The 20,344-nt window shown below is 49.6% G+C and overlaps 8 protein-coding genes across 8 annotated transcripts; 5 read left to right on the forward strand and 3 right to left on the reverse strand.

Annotated features, from left to right (window-relative positions):
* Nucleotides 1-158: 158 nt before the first annotated feature.
* Nucleotides 159-4,228, reverse strand: VC83_05338 (uncharacterized protein; the record flags this gene model as incomplete). Its single annotated transcript, XM_024468960.1, has 2 exons — nt 159-1,769; nt 1,823-4,228. 2 exons carry the CDS (start codon nt 4,226-4,228, stop codon nt 159-161), a joined length of 4,017 nt encoding a protein of 1,338 aa, XP_024323456.1.
* A 1,057-nt stretch (nt 4,229-5,285) lies between these two features.
* Nucleotides 5,286-6,848, forward strand: VC83_05339 (uncharacterized protein). The gene is made up of 3 exons (XM_024468961.1): nt 5,286-5,730; nt 5,783-6,429; nt 6,485-6,848. The coding sequence occupies exons 1-3, from the start codon at nt 5,594-5,596 to the stop codon at nt 6,613-6,615; spliced, it is 915 nt and encodes a 304-aa protein (XP_024323457.1). The 5' UTR covers nt 5,286-5,593; the 3' UTR covers nt 6,616-6,848.
* A 435-nt stretch (nt 6,849-7,283) lies between these two features.
* Nucleotides 7,284-7,712, forward strand: VC83_05340 (uncharacterized protein). The gene has a single exon (XM_024468962.1). It carries the CDS (start codon nt 7,318-7,320, stop codon nt 7,648-7,650), a length of 333 nt encoding a protein of 110 aa, XP_024323246.1. The 5' UTR covers nt 7,284-7,317; the 3' UTR covers nt 7,651-7,712.
* MRPL23 (mitochondrial 54S ribosomal protein YmL23) lies at nt 7,713-8,695 on the reverse strand. Its single transcript, XM_024468963.1, has 3 exons — nt 8,661-8,695; nt 8,368-8,607; nt 7,713-8,315 (listed from the first exon to the last, which is right to left on the reverse strand). The coding sequence occupies exons 2-3, from the start codon at nt 8,386-8,388 to the stop codon at nt 7,791-7,793; spliced, it is 546 nt and encodes a 181-aa protein (XP_024323245.1). The 5' UTR covers nt 8,389-8,607; nt 8,661-8,695; the 3' UTR covers nt 7,713-7,790.
* Nucleotides 8,696-8,750: 55 nt separating this feature from the next.
* Nucleotides 8,751-11,953, forward strand: VC83_05342 (uncharacterized protein). The gene is made up of 6 exons (XM_024468964.1): nt 8,751-9,853; nt 9,910-10,059; nt 10,123-10,458; nt 10,513-10,674; nt 10,723-11,610; nt 11,659-11,953. The coding sequence occupies exons 1-6, from the start codon at nt 9,839-9,841 to the stop codon at nt 11,680-11,682; spliced, it is 1,575 nt and encodes a 524-aa protein (XP_024323248.1). The 5' UTR covers nt 8,751-9,838; the 3' UTR covers nt 11,683-11,953.
* A 249-nt stretch (nt 11,954-12,202) lies between these two features.
* Nucleotides 12,203-17,418, forward strand: VC83_05343 (uncharacterized protein). Its single transcript, XM_024468965.1, has 2 exons — nt 12,203-12,590; nt 12,686-17,418. The coding sequence occupies exon 2, from the start codon at nt 12,689-12,691 to the stop codon at nt 17,129-17,131; it is 4,443 nt and encodes a 1,480-aa protein (XP_024323247.1). The 5' UTR covers nt 12,203-12,590; nt 12,686-12,688; the 3' UTR covers nt 17,132-17,418.
* Nucleotides 17,419-17,579: 161 nt separating this feature from the next.
* On the reverse strand, nt 17,580-19,218 carry NOP1 (Small subunit processome complex component). Its single transcript, XM_024468966.1, has 4 exons — nt 18,809-19,218; nt 18,587-18,708; nt 17,867-18,530; nt 17,580-17,814 (listed from the first exon to the last, which is right to left on the reverse strand). The coding sequence occupies exons 1-4, from the start codon at nt 18,945-18,947 to the stop codon at nt 17,756-17,758; spliced, it is 984 nt and encodes a 327-aa protein (XP_024323250.1). The 5' UTR covers nt 18,948-19,218; the 3' UTR covers nt 17,580-17,755.
* Nucleotides 19,219-20,062, forward strand: RPL12 (ribosomal 60S subunit protein L12A; the record flags this gene model as incomplete). Its single annotated transcript, XM_024468967.1, has 5 exons — nt 19,219-19,281; nt 19,330-19,363; nt 19,483-19,603; nt 19,670-19,994; nt 20,049-20,062. Exons 1-5 carry the CDS (start codon nt 19,278-19,280, stop codon nt 20,060-20,062), a joined length of 498 nt encoding a protein of 165 aa, XP_024323249.1. The 5' UTR covers nt 19,219-19,277.
* Between the last annotated feature and the right edge of the window lie 282 nt (nt 20,063-20,344).

A 20,344-nucleotide genomic window follows, 5' to 3' on the forward strand; every position in this document is an offset into this window, starting at 1 on the left:
CTTAGTACGTAGCACTATCCTGTGATGAGCGAACCAAAACGCCGCCGTAGATCTATCATACAATGAACATCCGCAAATCATCCATCCAGTGTTGAAATGCAAAAAAAAAAAAAAACTTCAAATACGCCATATAGTGTGTAACTGGGGGTCGTTTGAGATCATTGAAGTCTCCTCGGTACTGTCGGAACACTAATACTCCGTTGGCGCTCTGTGCCCGCTTCGCTTCCATCGCTGCTATCCAGGTCTTCTTCATCGTTGTCACTGCTCTCCTCGTCAAGAACTATCCGTCTCATGACGCTTCTATCAAATAAATCCACTACAAACCTCCGGATTGGCAATCGGAAGTGGTGGCACTCAAGGATTGTCATGATTTTCCTGAAGAGCTCCTGCTGTTTGAACCCCGGGGCTTTTCGTTGCTTGATGTGCATCAGTTCGTTAGTTGCCTTCTTTGTGAGAACTGTGTTCCCCAAATCGACAATAAGCTGCAATATACGCATATTGATGGGATCAGTCTCCTTTCTTGATTCTTCCCCTAAAACCATTTGCGTATCGCCCAGGGTTATATCGGATGGTTTCATGTGCTCCCATGGAGCAAACAAAAACAACTTTCGAAGATTGGAAGGGATACATAATCCGAGCGACTCGCCCATGCTCGTGGTATTACTGTCCCAACCTAATTCCGATAGTATCTCGAGGCCATAGACGCTGCGTGATATGAGTCCCAGCACAAAGAACGCTGTCCCCCGCATGCTCATGATCTGATGATTTTCGGCCATCTTCACGATATTCTCAACAACGTCGGATTCTTCGAGGAATGGTGCTCCAAGCTCCATGGAGCCAACGTTTCCAACAGCCCAAAGGCAGCCTTTGACTTTGAGCATGACTTCCGGATCCTCTGTTTGCATGCCGGAATCGCGAATAGTTGCGGAAAACTCATCAAAGTGACCTTTATCGCTGAGAAGCTTACACCCTTCTTTAGTCCTCGCAAGCTCCTTATAGAAATGAGGAGGCACACGGGAATCATTTTCAAAGCGGTCGGGTTCGAATAGATCCTCATCGAGACTAACCCTTCCCGTCGCCTCTTCTTGGGGTTCCGCAAAAGCACGTGTCAGTACCGCCTCTATTACGGCAACGTAGGCATCGTTACGGCCCAGAAACCAGTCATCCATTTCATTGCTGATATAGTCGAGGCCATCCAAGTAATGGTATCCTATCGATGATGATAGGAATCGTAATAGAAGAGGGGCACCGATCTCGCCGAGATGGTCAAGGGCCGGGCGACACTCGACAATATATTCCAAGTAACTTTTGCGGTTGCAAGCCTCCTCAAGTATCTTGATTGCTGTGGCACAAACTTCTATTTCAGGGTCGTAAAGTTGAGTAACAAGGAGTTGGATGGCCCATTTGGAGTCGCTCACCCTCAAAGCACCTTGAGTTTTCGACCGTGATCGAGTTGAATACTTTCGAAGGACGTTAGTTGCAAAAATGCGGATGTCTTTGGTCCCACCCGTCAGAGCTTTGGACAGCAGAACTCTTGGATGCCCATGTAAAGAGTAATCAAAGTTTGAGAGTAAAAGCATGATCAAATCCGGCCGTTGCTTTAGGTCCAGGATGTGATACATCATGTTGATCATCCGCCAGCGGTCCATCATTTGCAGACCTTTCTGGTCCGCGCTCAACACCCCTATCATTGCGAAATAGCCGCTCCGGAGCGTCTCAGAAAGCCAAAACTGGGAGAACATCGGGGATTGTGCTGTTATACCGCTTGCCTGGAATGTATTAGTATCCCATAGACGTAATCAGGAAGTACCAGGAAACTTACCGGATCACATTGAGCCAGGCATTCGGCAATTTGCCGCAATAGTTTATTTTCAGCAAGGTACTTTACACCCTCCGGTGACTGAAGTAGTGTCTTTATCAGAGCACATCCCACCTTGATGTATTTTTGGTTTGGTCCAGTATTTCGTACAGCGGCAAACCTGTACTTGAACGGTCGATAGAAGCTGACAATTCGCTTGATGAACTTAGATGTCTTGATAGCTTCGTCCAAACGCTTGCCATTGACTAACGGCCCTTCAATTACCTTGAGGATAAGATCCCACTTCCACTTTATATAGTTGGTGCTGTTCAGTACCTGCGTATCCAAGAGCACTTGTCGGAAAGAAGTTTCATCAAAAGTATGGCCAGGGACGCTCTTCTGCGGTTCGTCGAGGCTGTCGGTGCTAGAATTTTTTACAATATTTGCAATGGAGTTGTTGTTCGTTGGCGTTGACCTGTCGAGAGTACGGTTAACGCTATCCATCTGATAAACAGTTCCTGTTGCAATGTATCTCTCTTCTGTACCGAACCGAGATGCGTCTGCGAAGAGAGCAGGTAGCAACTGTAAATCGTTACTCCAGGCGGGAGGCAGCAGCTTGTTTGCGAGTTTCAAAACTTCCCCGAGAAGCAAAGTAGCTCTGCGTTTCAATGTCGGATTATTTGGCTCGCTGGTGATTTGAAGCAACCCAGGTATCATATCCGATGATATCAAAACGGCAAGAAGTAGAGCAGTGTAGTGGTCAGTGAGGTTCTTTTCAGCACTTTCATCTTCGACTGCGAAGGATGAGGTGGCTTTAGTCGGCTGAGTTTTCAAGTTGGCCACGCGCCCGTATGTTGTCAAACGCCGGCCAGCCAGAAATGAGGAAGACCACGAGGGCGATTTTATTCGAAGCAGACTGAATAACAGGTCTATAACTGTCTCGCGAATGGCTTGGTGGGGTAACATCAATGAAGATATTAAAGATTTGATAGCCCGGAAGTCGTACATCGATAGCGTTAACAGGCCAGGCCACGACTTCATCGCAGATGAGATAGCTTTGGCATTCTGCTTCAGTAACCTTTCTCGGGTGAATAATGAATCGGTAAAAGTAGTGAACAGAACCTCGAGTTCAAAACCGGAGCGAAGATATTTTCGCCGCTGTGGAGCATCAAGCAAGTATAGAAATGCCGCAATAAGCCCCTCACAGGCTTCATATCCGCCTTCACCGAGAGCATCAGTAAGGGGTCGGAACCCACCAGCGGCAACTAAGAGCGCTGGATCTTTGATCATGATTTCTGCCAATGTCTCAATGCATATCGCTTTCAGCCGATCTTCATTATGCTCTGCAACAGATGCAATTGTCCGCACGATAGCCCTCGAAATTTCGTGTACACCATCCTTCACTTCAAGAAATGCACGCACAAACTTGAGCGCCTGCTCACGCTCGACATCGGCTTTCCTTTCCTTGATAAGAGAGAGTACGACAAGGTAGTCCGTATTTAGGCTTCTAATCTTTTGCAAAGAGTTTAGGTCGGAGATTGCGTGGCGTGTCATGCGATATCCAGCGGCAACAACTTCTCTACTCTCACTAAGAAGCATAACCTGCATTCGGAGACCGAATATCGACCATACCAGATCATATTTCAACGTTGGATGCCGCTTGAAAAGTTCGACTAGATTATTTGCATGGCCAACATAGTAGTCTGGCGCCAGGCCCTCCACTTCCAAAGCTTGTAAAATTTCAGCAAGGACATATGTTGGAGACTCAGAAGGTTCCTCGTCATTCGAATCGGTGGCGCCGCTCTTTGCTAGACTTGGGGGAGACCTCAATCCAGTACTGTGGAACAGCCCAGCCATGCGAATTCGCGTTGGCGTAGATGGTGCCTGCGCCTGTGGCCTCTGAAGCTCCGAGATTTGAGATAACAAGTCCTTAATGCGCTTGTTGGAGGAGTTGAGCTCTGCCTCAACACGTGTCCGTTGTTCCTTGGTTTGTTTTGCCTTCTTCGTGTTGAGAGCTTCAAGCATATTCTCACTGCCCTCCTTGATCTTCATCTCTCGGTTGAGGTTCTCCCTCAATACGGAAATCATTTGTTCGGACACATGAGTCACGTCTTCTTCGAGTCTTTCCAGGCCTATAGTAGAGCCCATCTCCGCCCTCGAACTCGCCCTCGATGACACAGCTTGGCTCCGCAGTTCTGAACTGAAGCTCCCGGGCGCGGCAAGGGGTGCCAAGGAGGAACCTCGAGGCCCATAAGACATGGCTGACGAGGATAGCACCTGGGCCCCGTTATGGGACCGTGGGTGTTGTGAGCCATCCCGATCCAGACTCGCCCGCGACTGGGCCACGAGGTAAGGTGTCGACTGCTGGTTTTGGAGTGTCTTCTGAGTCGGCGTCGCGGACGAGCCCAGGGTGCTCGGTGGGCCAACCATTACCCCATCGGCTTGCTCCGCCCGTCTCTCTACCAGGCGAGAGAATATCGCATTTGAGGCTTATTCGATGGCTGTTGATTAGCCGTTGTGAGGCGGTCCCGGAAGCAATTCGAGGTTCGGATGGGCGCAGTCAAAGTCGCTGGTTGTTGCTATTGATGGATAAGAGACGGTGAATTCCAGAACTTGGGAGAAAAGATGTATAGATGTGTAAGTTCTATAGGAATAATGAGAGTGATGCCACTTAGTGGGCTCGAAGATAGCTTAATTGTCAACGTTTACATTGGTAACTGATAATGGCATTGTTTCCAGTCGTGCCCGCGTCGCCAAACTGGTTGCCTAAAATGCAAGGCGTGCGGGTATGCGAATTGCGCGAGGCACTGTTAACGTCAAGCCTCCCCCTCGCGTTTAGCCGTGGAAATCTGGAGCAAGTACAGACCGAATCCATAAGATAATATTCGACGAATGGAACGAACTAAACCTACGCCAACTTGAACTTATCTACATTGCATATTAAGCATGTAGATGTTATTCTAGAAGCCCTCTATGCCGACCGTAGGATTCTTAAGAGCATATATATTACTTTGTATACCGAGTACATGCTACGCATACTGTGGTGGTCTCGTGCCGCCCAAAAGGCGAAAGGACGGATTATGTGAAGGAATTGAAGCTGATATAATTTCTCTCTTTTGTTTAAAATCCAGAGAACTGGCTTATCAAAAGATCAACAATATGCTAATTACAGCTTCAGATGATCAGGAATATTTATATCGTTATTTTATTGGCAGTTTTTATAAACACTTATAAGTAATTGAGTTCAACTACTCCAGCGAACCCTTCTCTACAGCACATTTCGGCGGCACGACCAAGGCACGGTACTTACTCACCTGGAGCTTTTTGCTTTTTGCGCTGGCAACTGGGTCTCTCCGTGTGGCGATCAGCTTGTACACAGGATGTATCAAGCATATCGGCGTACTCCGATCCCACGCTAGCTAACCCCCGAGACATGGAAGAGATCTCAACATAGCCTCATAAACGTTCTTCTATGCTACTTTATGATCGATATACATAATATTTACTTGATCCCCGTCTCTTTACCCTTGTCTAGCCTCCCGATTCGTGTCTGATCTCAATCCCCAAGCCGCTTAACCCGTCGTCCGTCTCCGCTTCTATACCTAGATTCCAACTTGTGATATCGAGATACCACTTATCCACGGAAGTCCCTGGCTGCTTCCGGATCTATATAAAGAGGGTCGGACTCGTCCTTCGATAGGAATTTCCAATCTCATCTACTCATACCTATAGCTTGAAAACCAAGCATTACAAGAACCAACTATCCGTTATCTTAATAAATCACATATATCAAAAATGGCCGCTATCGTTGAGGCTCGTTATGGAAAGGATAACGTCCGCGTTTACAAAGTCCACCGCGATGAGAAATCTGCCGTCCAAACTGTCACCGAAATGACCGTTTGTGCTCTGCTAGAAGGAGAGATCGAGCCCTCGTAAGTGCCCCCATAAAATTAGCCTGTATATTAGTTTAACCCTCTCTTTCAGATATACCGACGCCGACAACAGTGTTGTCGTTGCAACGGACTCAATCAAGAACACCATCTACATCAAGGCCAAAGAGAACCCCGTGACTCCTCCTGAACTCTACGCCAGCATCCTCGCGTCGCACTTCGTCGACACGTATAAGCATATCCATGCTGCTCACGTGAAAGTCATCGTCCACCGCTGGACCCGTATGACCCTGGATGGGAAGCCCCACCCCCACTCGTTCTTCCGTGACGGAAACGAGACGAGGAATGTTGAAGTTACTGCCCGGGAAGGAAAGGGCATCGAAGTTCGCAGTAGCATCTCCGGACTGCTGGTCCTGAAGAGCACTGGCTCCCAATTCCACGGCTTCGTCCGTGATGAGTACACCACTCTCCCTGAAGTCTGGGACAGAATTCTGTCCACCGAGATCGATAGCACGTGGAAGTGGAACAACTTCGAGTCTTTGAGATCGGTGCGGGCCTCTGTTCCAAAGTTCGACAAGGCGTGGGCTGCAGCACGTGAGATTACGATGAAGCTGTTTGCGGAGGAGAACAGCCCGTCTGTGCAAAATACCATGTATAAGATGTGCGAGCACATCTTGAAGGCAGTGCCGGGTGTTGAGACTGTCGAGTACTCGCTGCCCAACAAGCATTATTTCGAGATTGGTAAGAACCCTATTGCCCCTTTGTAAGTGTATTGAATCACTGACGCCTTCTCTAGATTTGAGCTTCCACAAGGGTATTAAGAACACGGGGGCTGATACCACTGTCTACGCTCCGCAGTCGGGTCCGAATGGCTTGATCAAATGCACCGTTGGGCGCAAGGACAAGCTGGAGAAAGGCAAATTATAGAAGAGTTGTAGCTGCATATGATATTGGCGAGGATGTTTTGGGTTTCTTCTTTGGTATATATGGGACATGTTCATGTCGCACAAGTTCTTGTTTTTAGCTACGCTTCCTGTACAAATTAGGTCATTCCCACTCCCTTTACACATCATTGGGCACGCACTGGGGTTTTCACATGAGATAGATATTGAGCGTTGGTTTCTTCTCCCCTAGTACGTAGCCTCGACAAAGTTCAAGAAAAGATTTCCATTCCGAGACGCTGCGTGACGTGTATTCGACCATCTCCATGGCCATGTCTCACAAACGTGTGTGATGGCCCAACACAGATGGTGTAGCTGGCCAGCGTAACTACTATGGTGAGTGCCTACTTGTGATAATGTGCATACCATCAAGCATCATGCACCAGAGTAGACTCAGCTTTGTGGGATCAGCTCGCTGCTGGAAGTGATACAAGCCTCTAACCACAAATCAAAAGTGCTTTGCTCCGGGAAATCTAGGACAGGTCTTAGAGCTGCTGATTAAAGCTTGCAGAAGAAACATTGTAAAGGCACTATAAATATGAGGTGCAAAACCAAGGTCCTTCAACGACAGTTAACCATCATAAACTAGAGCCACACTATCAAAAAATCATTACACCAAAACTATCTACATTTGACACCGCTCACAACTATCGATCACCCCTCCCTTTCATCTCCATTCCCACACACAATGCAGCTCTCTCTATATTCGATTTCGGTTGGGCTCAGCCTCTTCCACAGCGCCCTCGGCGGTAGTTTGGAATTCGAGCCCGCCAAAGGCACACCGGGGGATACTGTGACATGCACCAGCAAGGAGTTTGACGACCAGAGCCTTGCTGGTTTCCTCGAGGCCGAGGAAATAGATGACTGCACAAGAGTTGGGAACAACTTTGTCTTCGATGATGGTTTTATCTTTAGGTGCGGTGATAGTCTTGAAAATGAGATTCTCACCGTTTGCCAGGGGCCAATTGGTGGGGAGTCAACATGCAAGCCTACCTTGGCAAGGGCTGGGGTAGACCTATGAGCTCGTTCTTGCTTGATGTTTTGAATGTGTTATTTCATTTGAAGTTTGGCCTCTTGTGACCATCTGCCGCCCAGTGCCTTCATAATTTACAATATATCTATACAAAATACAGTGTCCACAGTTCCGCTCCTCATAGTCTCCTACGAGGAGGCCTCGACTTTGCTTGTAGGCGGCCACTTCGCCACGTTGCTCACCCCATTAAACTTAACAATATTCCTCTTGTATGGGTGAGAGTCTCCCTCAAACGCCTTTAGTCTCGCCAGTCTGTCGTCCCTCAGCCTGTTCTTCGGCAGCATCCCCGAAACCGCTTTCCTCAGCACCTCCGCTCCTCCAAACTTCTCCATCAGTCCCTCCATATTGATCTGCTTGAGACTTCCAGGGCGCGTGTTGTGTCTGTAATATTGCTTTTGGTACATCTTCTTGCCAGTAACGTGGAGCTGCGAGCAGTTTGTGACCACCACATAGTCACCACAGTCGGTAGACGGGTCCCAAATCGGCTTGTGCTTGCCGCAGAGAATGGTAGCTATCCGCGACGCCAGGCGGCCAAGCGACGGCGGCTCGAGGAGAGGTGAATCGACGGGAGGAAGAGGTTTAATGGTGGTGAGGCCGTAATGGGGAGTCGAGGCTGAGATGTGGTGCCATGTCCGGGAATACGCCAGCTTGGTCTACACGATCGGGGGTCAGAAATCAATTCTGCGGAGGATGGCTGCTACTCACCACGCCATTGACTTGCGACATAGCTGTGAACGGCCCGTTGGCCAATAGATCCCCCGCTTATGATTGGGGCAACGAGCAAGAACACAGGTGGTAGGCGCTGAGGTGGAGGCGAAGCTGCAACGATGCCGACTGTAATTGAAAGTCGAGATTCCCATGCCAAGGCTCACGAGTCGACTCTGTCGGGATTTCCGAGGTCACGTGGTATATTTTTGCCAGGCGGGTTACGTAAGCATCCTTGCTCTGTAGTCCGTCAGAAACCGGAGATCACGTGGTATCTTTTTCATGTCACATACGGGTATTATGTGTCACGAGCAGCATCACGTGCAGATTATGATCACGTGTGCTACGGTGCCAAGACGGAGGTCTTCCTCGCACGGAACTGACCCCGTTACGCGCCCTTGGCCCTTGGTTTGTGATTCCCTGCCATCCCCTGTGACCCCTTGCCTATCAAACCAATCAAGGGCGCACCCCAACACTTGGAAACAGTCGCCGCCTTGAGATGATACATGCCATAGGATGCATTGTGCGATTGTGGTGACGGCGGTACTACTCGAGTATACGGAGTAGAGGAAACTCCCCAGTGCTGATGATTGTTATGGCTTGTACGTATGGCAGAGCAAAATACAGGGCTGTTGTCATGTGCAAAACCCCCCCAAAGTGGCGTGACGTGGGCTCAACTGCATCGAATCCAAACCCTCAAACAGCCGCCCCTCGATACACTCGACGCTATCGATACAGAAGTGCCCCAGGCCCCACGCTTGCAATCGTACATCCTTCTGAACCGTCTGGTCTGTACCACTTCCCACGCCACCAACTTCTCCGACATCTCCTTCCCCCTCCCTCCCTTCAAACTATCGAAAAACGTGTCTACGAAAATCAAAATCCCAACTCGACTCTACATGAACAGCTGCAGGAAAACCCCGACTGCATAGCCCAGGCCCTCCACGACTTCTTGAATTCTTCGTCTCTGCTTGCCCCTCGAAGAGCTGCATTCCTCCCTTGCGCTCATCCCACCAATTGACACCAAAATCCAACATACATATCCCTTGGCCCCCTTGTCCCAACCATCTCAACTACGCTCCCAATCCGACCCTGAGTTTACGCGCCGAGTTCTACGCCCACTCTCGTTCTTGCCCAGCCATGCCATTTCACTCTTTGTAGAGCACTCAGAGCCGTGGCCCAATCGACGTTCATTACTTGACCGATAGTCAGCACCAATTTACCGGAATCAATATCACGGGAAGACGCCGACAGACAGTGCATGCATATCCGAACTATCCAGCTTTGACAGATAGCATACATACAGAGTGTACCGACCACCCCTTCAGTTATCTGATTGCGAAGTGCAGACAACGCGAGGGAGCCGTGAAGTATAATAGAGAGCTACGGCTGTGCGTTGCCTCATACGCTGGTTGCTGCGCAGAGACAACATACGAACCCAAAGCCGAAGCTTCGTTAAGCGGCGGACAAGATGTCGTTAAAGCAGGTACGAAGTGTCATCATGTTGAGAGTGGGTTGCACGAAACTAACGGATCCCTCCAGGAAATCGAGACGTGGGTTTCCGCGCTGGCGAATTACGATAACAACGAGTTCGATGAAGCATTAAAGACTTTCGATAGTATTCCGGACACTTCTAAGATTTTTTTCAACTGCGGAGTCATCCATGCGACGCTTGGAGAACATGGGAAAGCCGTATGTATATCCGGATCACTGCTGGCAGGTGTCGACCAATAATATAAACTAACATTTATCAAGGTTGAATGCTACCAAAGAGCCGTTCGGCTCGATCAATATCTGGCAGTTGCCTACTTTCAACAAGGCGTATCGAATTTCCTCGTGGGAGACTTCGAAGAGGCCCTTGCTAATTTTAACGACACCTTATTGTACCTGCGAGGTAACAATATGATCGACTATGCGCAATTAGGTCTCATGTTTAAGTTATATTCCTGCGAAGTACTCTTCAACCGCGGATTATGCTACATTTACCTACAACAAAAGGAGGCTGGTATGCAAGATTTCTCATTTGCTGTGAAAGAGAAGGTTGTTGAGGATCACAACGTAATCGACGATGCAATTAGGGAAGAAGCCGAGGTTAGTTTACGCACTTCAATGGTACTTACGTCGTGGTTGCTGACATAGTTCTAGGGTTACACGGTCTTCTCCATTCCTGTTGGCGTCGTCTACAGGCCGAACGCAGCAAAGGTTAAGAACCTCAAGACGAAGGATTACTTAGGGAAAGCGAGATTAGTCGCGGCTTCTGACAGAGCGAACGCGTTCACTGGATTTGCAGGCTCCGAGATCAAAAACGTAGGTGATACCGGTAGCCAAATATCCTCACTGCTGACCCCAAAATAGGCTGGAAAGATGCCAGATGCGAAGGATGATAGGCCTGCAGAGAATCTCTCATTTGCAGCTGCCAATCTCGTCAAACCTGGCTTGTCAAGCAAGCGCCAACAATCAGAGCCCCCTCTCAACAGAAATGTGTTCCCGCCAACACCACCTCCTGAGTCGGACAGGAGCGCCTCTGGATCAAGGTCAGGCCAACTCAGCAGAGGAGCCTCTGTTCGCAATGGGGTCAAACCTGTGCCTGCAAAGCTTAACATCGAGAAGGCCTTGCCACCGCAACGTTACGAGGTCCGTGATGAGCGTGCAAGAAGGCCCGCTCCTGCTCGCGCGGCATCAGAATCACGAGGCCCAACAGTGAGACGAGAGGAATCACGGAGAAGAGACCCACCACCATCAACACGTAGAAAGATGTCAGATGAAGAGGAGGAGGGTGAATACCCAGGGGAGCTTTATGACATGTATCGGAACTCTCGAAGTTCTAATGGGAGGAACAGACCCCAGCCACGATATATCGAAGAGGAAGATGAGGATGGGAGCGACTACGTGGATGACCAGTTTGATGAAAATGATTTCGAGATGCTCCCTGGCCGCCCTGCAGCACTCTCATCTGGCCGAGGCTCCTCTCGGAGACCCGATATCCGCAAAGTTCGTGTCAAGGTCCATGCAGCTGAGGATACTCGCTACATAATGATTGGAACCACAATCGAATTTCCAGACCTCGTGGATAAAATCCGGCAGAAGTTTGTTCTGCGGAAGCGATTCAAGCTTAAAACCCGCGATGATGATATGCCAGATGGAGATATGATTACTATGGGCGACCAGGATGACTTGGATATGGCAGTAATGTCTGTTAAGGCAAATGCCAGGAGGGATCGGGTTGAGATGGGCAAGATGGATGTGAGTATCCCGGTTCACCGAACTTAATTACATACTAATGTTGTACAGATATGGGTCCAGGAGTTGTCATAAAGCAAATATCGGAAGGCGCCTTGAAGGCAACTCGAGCGCAAACATGGCAGCAACTACAGCGTTTTCTTCTCTGCTTTGTATTTGTCATGTTGTTTCAGCGAGCCGCTCGGCATATAGATTATGAATTGTAGTGTAGGCTAAAGGATAATGAGATGCCACGTCAGTTGAGCTGGCCGGTGGAGACCAAAATTGGTCTCACTAATAAAAATAAAAATAATCAAATAGTATTGCCAGCCAGATTTGAGGTCAATTCTACTCTATTACACCACGGCAAAAAGCCAGTTTGAAAAACACTTGAAATGTTAGCAATTATCGGGCGTATTCTAGGCCACAGACTATTGACAGTACATTGACCAACCGTTTTCGCCGGTGCAAGGATGTCCATATAGGGCGATCTCTGGTGTCTACCTAGACACCAGAGATCGCACTAAATCGACAGTACTCGAGTATGACGGACCCGCAATTCGTCTCACTCACCACTGGGCAAAGTAAACAAGGAAGGCGGCTGGAATAGACAAACTCCAGAGTAAATTCCTGCTTTATAGCGCATTGTAATGGCAATGGCCCTAGTATCCCGTCTATTAATTTTGCCTTTTGAAACTATAACCGTAAGCCTCCTTGCAGTTTTATCCATAAAGTGCTTGCATGTGAGCCAGACAATCCAAGTACAAGCGTTTTGGTTGCCCCTCCAACGAGATCGAGACCTTCCCCGTGAGGGCTGCCCGGAACAAACCGCCCACAGAAACCGATGATCACTAGGCGTCGCATAATCGAGCGCAAAGACTAGATCCTAAAGAAGAGTCTGGCGCTCTACAGGCTCATGTCTAGAGCCAGGAATCTTTCGCGTGTTGATGCCTGGGCTACAACTTTCATCGAGACAGCTACAGGCGGGGTCCTCGAATTGAGAGGTAAGTCGCACCAAGTTGCACCGGTGACGCGGCGCGCTACCATTCTCCCTGCAGGATAACAGTAGCAAAAGTGCTGACTCCAAACTGCAAATTAGGACATGCCTACCTGCGAAACAGAGGACGACGATCCGGCCAAACCGCAAACTCCAACTACGCCACAACGATCCCCGGCCGTCAGACATCCCCGGAATGGCAGTGGTGACGGGAAGGCGGCAGCAAACAAAGCAGCCGGCCCAAGCAATGCGCCGGGTCGAAGGAAGGCGGGCGGAAAGAAGCCAGAGCCGACTCTGTTGACAGACTTTCTCCTAGGACGACCATCTGTTAATCGAGTCCGGCGCAGGAGCTCGGCCGTTGCTCCTCCTGCAGAGTTTAAAGCTAGTGCGGTGAACAAATTGCAGCCCCCGGGTGGAGTCAAATATAGGGTGAAGCAATGGCAACAATCAAGCGCGGCAGCGGTGATCGAGGATCCTGCAGCCCCAACAAAGAAGCCGGACGGCGAATACTTGAATAGCGACGTGGAGAACGAGCAACAACCACCCGCAGAACCACATCTTGCCGTCAAACCCGAGAAGAGAAAAAACGCCTCCCCTCTCCCTCCGAGGGCGAGGGGTACGCCTAGGAAGAGAGTGGTTAGCGATAGTCACTGGGTCAGGAACCGAAAAAAAAGCCCACAAACAAAGCAGAACCTCTTGCTAAATCTGATCGTCGACCCTGTCGCCGTCAAAAAAAGTCCCACAACAAAGGCTGCAGACAACGGGAAACGCCTCCCGAAAGACTTTGTGAAGTCCAACTGGGCCAATCCGCCGCTCGAACGCAAAATACAAGACTGGGCGGCGCGGATCGATGGGCCTCAGGCTGCCTCACACAGCGGTACTACCGAAGACGTGGCAGACACCTTGCCAATCTCCCTTACAAGCTCTAGTGCTATGAAAGCAGAGACACCTACGAAGGCAAAGACTCCGGAAAAGCTCGATAAATCGAAGCGTCTCCCTAAGGATTTTGTTAAATCCAATTGGACCAACCCACCACTCGAGCGTAAGATACAAGACTGGGCAGAACGAACGGCCAAACATAACGAAATCCCAGACGAAGAGAATCCTGAGGAGCAGTCCGAAGACAAGCTCGATGAGAAGCCCAGGGAGAAGCCTGAGGAGGAAACTGAGTCGATATCAGACACGATATTACCTGCAAAGCCCACCAATTTGAAGAAGACTCCGGCAAAGAAAAGCAAACCAATTAAGCCCAAAAGCTCTCCCAAGGAATTCGTCGAAAATCTTTTGGCAAAGCCACCTCTTGAGCGCAAGATCCAAGGCTGGATGGGGCTAACAGACAAACTCAACGACAACATGCGTGGAGAGAAGAGCGAGACTGTAGTATACCGAGATCTAAGTGGCCCTGCCAAGTCCACCACTTTGAAGAGGGGCCCGGCAGGAAGGAAGAGCAAGCCAAAGGGCCTTCCGAAGGATTTTGTTGAATCGAACTGGGCAAATCCACCTCTTGAGCGCAAGATGCAAGACTGGGCGGCGCGTGTGAACGGACATGACACAGTTCCGCACGATGAAGAAGCGACAGAACTCGTGCCCGACTTACCGACAAATCCTAGCAACCTAAACAGCAAGTCAGTCACGAGTACAAGAAGTCCAAATGGAATTCGGAAAGGATATGTGGAGGCCAACTCGGTCAACCCGGCCTTTGAGCGCAAGATTCAGGATTGGGTTGCACGAACAAACGATTCAGATATAGCCCCGCATGAGGAGAGATCAAAAGTAACACCAAGGAAGGTTTCAAGACATGTTAAGGATGGAAAATCTTCTGAAGTGCAAAAGAGCACAGGAGAAGCTGAACCTCGTGGTGTTGCTGGTGCAAAGGAGGTTGCAAGAGAAAACCCCCTGAGTCAACCACCTGCGCCTAGCAATATCGATAGTGCCATTGATATAAGGCCCATGAGTCAAAACCAAGTCAAAGAAGAGGCAATGGGAAATGCACGTGAGAATAACCCGAAGCGCAATAGAAGCAAATCGAAGATTGGACGGAGGGGAGCTATTCATGGAACAGTCAGGCCAAACGCTAAGAGGTTCGATTATGTGCAAGACCAGGACACTACAAAACAAGGCGACGATATCAACAGCCAGCTACAAAGTCCGGTCGACAGGGACAGGGAGCGCCGTCTTGCAAAAGAAGAGAACGCAAGAAGGCAAGACAGGCTAGCTAATAACAAGGATCCAACAAGGTCGCGGGATCTACGAACTCTAGCTCCCCTGAAGGTTGCACAAATAGACCAGACGCGCCAGGTCAAGGCTAAAGAATATTTCCATCTCGACCTCCGACACTCGAATGGTCAGCGCATGGCATGTGAAGTTGAACTCATAGTCAGAGATAGTGATCATGATGCTGGAGATATTTTGATCTGTGAAGTCAACGCCCGACGCTGCCACTACCTGCTATTTCAACCACTGCTTACAGAACAAATTTCAGTCCGAAGAGGGGACATGGAGGACGATTTGATTGTCATGGCCCGCGGCCAGGATGGCACTACTGACTGGCAAGAATGTTTTCTATTGAAGGCTGAACACGGAGAAGTTGTGGAGGAGTTTATGGTCATGTTCAGCGACAAGCCAGTCCCACCTGCTATATCACGCTTTGACCCTGAGCCCCTTGAGTACGATTCTCCTGGAAAAGCCTTGATGAGCGGAGCACTGGTGTGCCCAGACTCACCAGATGTGCCTATTGGCGAGCATGCAGGATTCCGAGACCAAACTCATCAAGCAAGCCCTAAGGCTGTCGACCCCTTTGTTTCGGGCGATGGCAACTCTAAGGAGCGAGCAGACTATCGTCTCTCTCTCACACCAACACAAAGAGACAGAGCTATTGAGCATGTTTCACCACAAACAACACCAACAAGATACCGACCTCGATCAAAAGAGCTTTCACTTGCTACACCAACAAAGGCTTATCCAAATCAAGCTTCAAACGAGAAGTCTGTTTCGCAGTCAACTTTGATTGCTCCAGGCCACGCTTCAGCTACCGAGCCACCTCCACCACCACCTCATAAGCAAAAATCCACCCATGATGTTGCCACGGAATTCGAGTCATCACACAGCGCAAGCTATGAGCTAAAGCATCGTCGGTCATCCTCGCCCTTGAAGCACGAGTACCAGCCCTCCGACTACACAACTAGTTCGTCGACATCTTATGTGACGGACTCGGAAGACGACGATTCAACGCTTGAGTCTTCAGGTGATGGCTTGGCAGGAACAGAAGAAATCGCAAGCCAACTGCAACAGGTGAACGACGCTGTCCTTCCAGATATCTGTCTTGAGCCACCACAAACATCATACTGCTTGAAGTTCAAGGCTCACATTTCATGCTGGCGGGTACCTCCAGGACGATGGGACAATATCCATTTGAACCTTTGCACAATTGTAATTACGCCAGGCTTGATTGAAGCCTACCCCTTGGATGCTTTTGACGCCTCAAGCACGGATTCATCGAATGATGCAAAGCCAAGCGGACGACCGCTCATTGCGCTTGTCTTGACTCCAATTGTGATGCTCCGCCAAAGTAATCCTTTGGATATTGAGATACACTCTCAGCCATTAGAAACCTCCCTGCTGAAGAGCACCCACATTGTCCGATTCAGGTCTCGGAACAGAAGCGAATGCATGGCCGCATATGCGGCTGCTCACAAGGCTAGGCAAGACAACGAGAAATATAATCTCCTGCAACGTGACCGCGTATTGAACGACTACGACGGACAAGCTGGCAATGAATGGGACGAACGCAAGGCTCGCTACAGTTGGTTTGGGCGAAAGAAAAGCTACAGAGCGTCAGCACGCGCTTCATCCTTCTCAGGTTCCGATGGGAGCACTTTCTCTCTCGGACGAACAGCGTTTATGGCACTGAGACGCATGAGCAATGGGGCTAATGGCCGCCTGACTCCAAATATGTCCAGGTTTGAGGGTAGTGGCCCCAAATCAAGAGGCTCAAGTATCTTCGGGACTACGGATTCCGCGCCATCCTCATCTCGTCGGACCCGAACGGATTCAAGCATGGCAGCATCAGGCACCGGCAACACCTCGGTTTTCGACACAAATAACTTGATCATTCGAGTTTACCGTTCCGGTATTGCCCCTCGGTGGATGGACTTGGGATACTGCCGCATAGTAATCGGGGTGCCTCAGCCAGGGGCGTTCCCAGACACTCGATTGGACTATGGAGTTCTAAAGCAAGTGACCCTGACCCAACATACCGTGGAGAGACCAAAGCTCCTCGACAAGCATTTGGGTATTACGAACCCTCCAAAAGAGAGCAAGGAACAGGTTGTTTTCTTCGATGGCATCTGCGGCGCCCGTCGTTTCACTCGTGTAAACAGGATCGGCATTGTTATGAACGTCGAGGAAGAGGTAGTGGGGCCAAATGGTGAAATCGGAATGCCTGGAGCTGTAGGTGGAATAGGAACGAGGCAGAGGAAGTGGATGTTCAAGTGCTCGAACTCTACTCAGGCTGGTTGGATTTTTGCTTTGTTGGGAGGTGGCGTATGATCTAATGGAACGAGAGTGGTGCTATTATGTGTGTGAGGTATATATGGAAGAGGTTGATATTCTATTATGATGACACCACGAAGGCATGCCATTTTAGAGGTATGATGGGTCTGCATAATTGTTTCTAGCACTGAATAGGCGGGTTTTTATCTGTTGGAGTATTTATGGTTGGCTGGTGGTTGGTGGGTTGGGAGGGTCTGCGGTCATCGTTGGCTATTAGAGCCTGTATTGCATATTTTCGATGTAAAAACATCATCCGTTCGATAAGCAGATAACAGAATACACACATTTGAAATTATATTACCGATGGGAGTTCAACAGTGATTTAAACGTGCCAAAGGGCCACAGGGGGAGGTGGTTGTTTATTAGGCAGTAAAAAAACACCATGCATTTAGTCAGCTAGTAGAGAGCACTTGCGAAATCTCGGACAATCACAAATCATGTGAAATTTTGTAAAAAGGTAATTGTTTTATTTGGTCATATGAATAATGCCGAACGCCATCCCATACGCAGTAGTAGGTACACCAGATAAAGAGACAACCCATCCATTTTCCTGACCATGGATAAGTGGCCCTGCAGATTCCTGTGAAAAGAGGATGAAAAAAGAACAGAAAAAACACCAATCTACTCGGCAGAATGCTTGTAAATAGCAGTCACGACACAATGGTCTCTCTCGAAGGGCTCTATAAGATACGTTAGAAGTTGGTTTATCACATGGAGGGGATTGCGGCTTACCAAGAGTTAACTGTTCCAATGGCTTCATCTTCTCCTCTCTCATCTTTTGAACCTCACGGGTGAAGACAGCCTCGGGCGCGGCAGTCGAATCAATACAGTTGGCCTTGATGGAGATGACAACACCACCTCCAACCTTAAGGAACAAGTGGGCGTTCATTCCGACGATACGGGCCTGATCAGGCTGGGCAACATCGGCAAAGATGACATCGACCATCGATACGAGCATGCGGTAACGGAGCGGGTGACGGGCATCCTCAATGATTGGGATGACGTTTGTGCGGTGGGTAGCCATGTTGATCAGGTCACGGCCGGATCTGTGAGAGAACTCGACGGCGAAGACGGTACCAGTTGGGCCGACAATATCAGCAACGTGGGAAACCGAAGTTCCGGAAGCGGCACCAAGGTAGAGAACCTTAGCTCCGGGCTTGATGAAGATCTCATCAAGACCACCGAGGACACCAGCAGCCAACTTAGATCTGAAAGGGTTCCACACTCTGTATTCGGTCTTGGTGGTGTTTGGGGTTCCGTCGTCATTCACGCCAGCGGTGTTCTCGACAGAGATGCGCTTCTCGCCGTAAACCGACTCTCCTGGTGCCATGTTCTTGGTCACCAACATGTCCTCCTTTCCGCGAGCGACGAAGATGCCGCCATGGCGATGGGGCTCCTAAAATGTTGTAAGTATAACAGCAGCAACAGGCAATGGCAGAGAGATCAACATACAACAATGGTCTTTGCGCCACCTCTGGCACCAGCACCGCCGCGTCCACCTCCACGTGGGGCACCACGCCCACCTCTTGGTGCTCCTCGGCCGCCACGACCGCCTCTGCTATCGCCTCGACCACCTAACCCCCGGTCAGCTCATTAAGTCCCCCAGATCTGGAATTGAATAGCCTCCTGTAGCTGAGAGCCAGCATTAGGAAGCCAATTAGAGAAAAAACTGACCTCTGCCACCTCCACGGCCGCCAAATCCACCTCTGTCGCCGAATCCACCACGTCCACCGCGATCACCACCACCGCGGCCACCAAAGCCACCACGTCCACCACGATCACCGCCGCCGCGGCCCCTTGGAGTGAATGCCATTGTATATATGCTTCTCAAATAATACGCGGTTGTGGTGCGGTATTATGAGTTTGCGACGTAGAGTGAAGTCGCTGTGCTGGGTGTGGAGATGAACTTTCTCGACGCACGAAATTCTCCACAGAGCTTCTCTCCAAAATTTCTTTTAGAAAAGCGAGCTAACAGAATAGGTTCTCGATCATGCCGATGCCTGAGGCACCACTCAAGGCTTATTGGTTAGGGTTGATTAGCCGACCGCACCAGCCGAATTTATCGAAAATTGACAACTGTAGAGAGACAGACATCGACAAATTATTACGACGATTGTAATCGCATTTTCCAACAGTCGCCAACATGCGTAAGTTATCTCAGCATTGCCCGAGTTGCCCAGTCTAACAATCACCAGCTCCAAAGGTCGACCCCACTGAGATCAAGATCATGTAAGTCGCCAAATGCCAACCTCGAACGAATCCAAACTTTCCGTCTTGCTCCAGCGCATCTGGCAAGCATGGGCGAACGATTCAATCCCACAATACGAACACTACTAATACACGAATAGCCACCTTCGGGCAACCGGTGGTGAGGTCGGCGCATCTTCTGCGCTCGCTCCTAAGATCGGCCCTCTTGGTCTTTCCCCCAAGAAGGTCGGAGAAGATATCGCAAAGGCAACTGGCGACTGGGTATGCACGCCCTACAAATTCGACGAATAGAAGGACTGTGGGAGCTAATTGTGTTTGTCTCAATAGAAAGGACTCCGTGTCACCGTCAGACTTACGATCCAGAATCGTCAAGCAGCGGTCTCCGTTGTCCCATCCGCCTCGTCCCTCGTCATCAAGGCCCTCAAGGAGCCCCCGCGCGACAGGAAGAAGGAGAAGAACATCAAGCACAGCAAGTCCATCACTCTCGATGAGGTCATTGAGATCGCACGCACGATGAGGTTCAAGTCGATGGCAAAGTCTCTCCAGGGTACGGTCAAGGAGATTCTCGGCACCGCGTTCAGCGTTGGCTGCCAGGTTGATGGAAGAAGTCCAAAGGATGTCAGTGATGATATTGAGAGCGGAGAGATTGAGAGTCAGTACCACCCTTTCGAGTATGAAAGTGCTTCCAGTACTAACTACTTCACAGTTCCTGAGGAATAAATGGGAATTTTGTCTTTTCTTTGCACTGTAACCAAAGCTTCATGCTTCACGAATAGGCTGTGAGAGCAATGACATTGATTCTTCCAGATGTGCGTTTCCATACAATGTGCATGTCTACAACTGTGCAATGAACCACCGACTACTCGGATCCTTGAAATGTGGTGGAGGCTCATGGGCATACTCCGGATAGGGAGTGCACATTTATCCCTTCCAGGGATATTTGCCTCCACCACCATCGTGATGGCTGCTTTGACCTGCTGGAATGATTGATATGTTTTGATG

Source organism: Pseudogymnoascus destructans (genome assembly GCF_001641265.1).
Source record: "Pseudogymnoascus destructans isolate 20631-21 unplaced genomic scaffold scaffold_13, whole genome shotgun sequence".
Taxonomy (NCBI): domain Eukaryota; kingdom Fungi; phylum Ascomycota; class Leotiomycetes; order Thelebolales; family Thelebolaceae; genus Pseudogymnoascus; species Pseudogymnoascus destructans.

Coding starts and splice junctions, on each gene's coding strand:
- VC83_05339 (XM_024468961.1), top strand. CDS start 5,594: ATGGCCGCTATCGTTGAGGCTCGTTATGGAAAGGATAACGTCCGCGTT. Junction 5,731..5,782: donor GAAGGAGAGATCGAGCCCTC/GTAAGTGCCCCC, acceptor CCTCTCTTTCAG/ATATACCGACGCCGACAACA. Junction 6,430..6,484: donor CAAGCATTATTTCGAGATTG/GTAAGAACCCTA, acceptor CGCCTTCTCTAG/ATTTGAGCTTCCACAAGGGT.
- VC83_05340 (XM_024468962.1), top strand. CDS start 7,318: ATGCAGCTCTCTCTATATTCGATTTCGGTTGGGCTCAGCCTCTTCCAC.
- MRPL23 (XM_024468963.1), bottom strand. CDS start 8,388: ATGTCGCAAGTCAATGGCGTG. Junction 8,316..8,367: donor TGTCGCAAGTCAATGGCGTG/GTGAGTAGCAGC, acceptor CCGATCGTGTAG/ACCAAGCTGGCGTATTCCCG.
- VC83_05342 (XM_024468964.1), top strand. Junction 10,060..10,122: donor TTGGAGAACATGGGAAAGCC/GTATGTATATCC, acceptor ACATTTATCAAG/GTTGAATGCTACCAAAGAGC. Junction 10,459..10,512: donor CAATTAGGGAAGAAGCCGAG/GTTAGTTTACGC, acceptor ACATAGTTCTAG/GGTTACACGGTCTTCTCCAT.
- VC83_05343 (XM_024468965.1), top strand. CDS start 12,689: ATGCCTACCTGCGAAACAGAGGACGACGATCCGGCCAAACCGCAAACT.
- NOP1 (XM_024468966.1), bottom strand. CDS start 18,947: ATGGCATTCACTCCAAGGGGCCGCGGCGGCGGTGATCGTGGTGGACGT. Junction 18,531..18,586: donor GTGGCGCAAAGACCATTGTT/GTATGTTGATCT, acceptor ACAACATTTTAG/GAGCCCCATCGCCATGGCGG. Junction 17,815..17,866: donor ATTGGAACAGTTAACTCTTG/GTAAGCCGCAAT, acceptor CGTATCTTATAG/AGCCCTTCGAGAGAGACCAT.